The sequence below is a fragment of the Geospiza fortis genome, unplaced genomic scaffold, assembly GCF_000277835.1.
Source record: "Geospiza fortis unplaced genomic scaffold, GeoFor_1.0 scaffold97, whole genome shotgun sequence".
Classification (NCBI taxonomy): Eukaryota; Metazoa; Chordata; class Aves; order Passeriformes; family Thraupidae; genus Geospiza; species Geospiza fortis.
In genome coordinates this window covers 298,560-300,510 of record NW_005054343.1, presented here as the reverse complement: position 1 = coordinate 300,510, position 1,951 = coordinate 298,560, and the positions used below count along the sequence as shown (strand labels likewise).

Genomic DNA, 1,951 nt, shown 5'->3' with positions numbered 1-1,951 from the left:
CGGCGGCTCCCATGGGGACCAACTCATATTGATTGTGCTGTTGATTAAAAATCAGAAAACAATCCCGCCAGCTTTGATACTCCACGCCAGACGCGCAGCCACAAAAAGACGGGTCCGGTTTTGAGGGACACGCGTGTACCCCCGCACCCGCGCTTGGGGGGCCACAGCCCGACCGTGACACCAGAGTGGCGAGCACGACAGCCTCAAACGGCTACGGATTTATCCCGAGGGTCATATCCGCCCCTTTTCTCTCCGAAGTAGATATTTTTAAAAGTTGTGGTCTGCACCCAAACTCTCCCCCGATCCCCTCGATATCACGTCGCCCCAGCAGGCGCTGCCTCTACGGAAAAGTTTAAAGTACATCAGGACGTGGCGTTCGCTGCCTCTTTTCCTTTTGAGTAAAAAAGAAATAAACCTATAACTGATTTAAATATTTTTATCTCCCTTGCTTTGTACTATCAAAAGCACCAATGCTGAATAGAAGAAAATAAATTCCTCCAACCCAGAGTTGTTTTTGCACTAGATTAGCAGATAGGAAATGCTATAAAGATGAACTTAATACGATTAGAGATGTTTCCTACAGATTTTCATATATTGATTCAGGGAATTTTAATTCTGGAGCTTGCTTTGCTATAATCCGCATTTATTACAAGCTGATACAGTTTTATTATAGCAAGCTATCAAGGTCGATTCCTTTAACTGCATAATCTGACATGAATTTAATTTTTAAAGAAATGTAGCTATAAAAATCCATACTGTGGGCACAGTGGTTATATTGTACCTAAATCATATTTTAAAGGCAATAAATCCAGAGAGTATTTAGGAGGAGAGGGGAATACGGTTAAACGGCTCGCATTCAGCCACAACTCCTCAAAAGATCTTCCAAACTTTTTGTTTTATTTAAACACCGAGTATTTTAAAAGGCAGATAATGCTGGCAGGTTCAGGTCTCCTCTCCCCACTGGCTGTGTGAACTTTTTAGGTTCCAGCCCAGGCTCTTCCTCTGCCCGCAGCAGCGGAGCAGGGCACACCGGCGCTTGCCAAAGACGCGCCGTGATTGAACTGTATTTTAAGTACTCTTAAAAGGCTAAATTGCAACTCACGCTGGTTTCAGAGAAGGAAAAAGGGGGGGGGGGCACAGCAACAACAACATCAGAAACAAAATACAAGCAGTAATTTAAAATGTGTGGATCATAAAAAACTCCAAACCCTATTCTGTAATTAAACCGTATCTTGACTCCTTCCCAATAGCTCCTTACAAACCCGTGCCACTGCTCCCTTTGCAAATGTTGCACGTACCAGGTACTTCCTTCTTAGCCTTGTAGTGATTCAGAACAGAGGGAATAAGCAAAATGATCATAAATTTCCTAATTAGAGATTTCGCACCAAGACAAAAAGGTGTTAATGAGTTTAATTCCAGTGCCTGTCATTGTCCCTTTTTTCACACCACTTATTTACTAATGGCCCAGAGGGCTGCTCCCGTCTCTCCTTTGTTAAGATTTTAATTTGCCTTCTTTTCTGCCTTTGATGTAAAATTGTGACCTACAACTCTTTGAAGTCCCTTATTAGGAGGAAAATTAACTTAGCTTTTCCACTGTATCTGCGCACTGTTAGTCCAGGCAAAATGTAGAGAACTCCTTAAAGATCCAGTACATTAGGAAAAATTTCAAGGTAGTTCTGGAATCGCAAATTTTAAAAATTGCAATAGACTTTTAAATCTGTATTAGAAGATGTAACTCTCGCAAGGGCCGGAGGGGAGGAAGGGAGGAAGAGAATATCTTAATAAGAACCCAAAATTAATCTGGGCAAGGAAAGGTTGTAAATCTAAAAACCTGAAAAGGGGAACTGAGGGACGGTGTTGGTGTGAGCCTTTATTTTTAAATGTCCCAACTTTTCCCTGTCCCTCTCGTGTACTGCTCACAAATGACACCCCGGCGCTGGGTGCGGGGGGG

General features: G+C 42.7%; 1 protein-coding gene across 1 annotated transcript in view; it reads left to right on the top strand.

The window, feature by feature from the left end:
* The window catches only part of IRX3 (iroquois homeobox 3), a 6,634-nt gene that overhangs the window by 199 nt on the left and 4,484 nt on the right, over positions 1-1,951 (top strand). Inside the window, exon 2 of the mRNA XM_031058384.1 lies at positions 72-257. Coding sequence (XP_030914244.1) covers positions 72-257 — 186 coding nt within the window. The remainder of the gene's footprint in view (positions 1-71; positions 258-1,951) is intronic.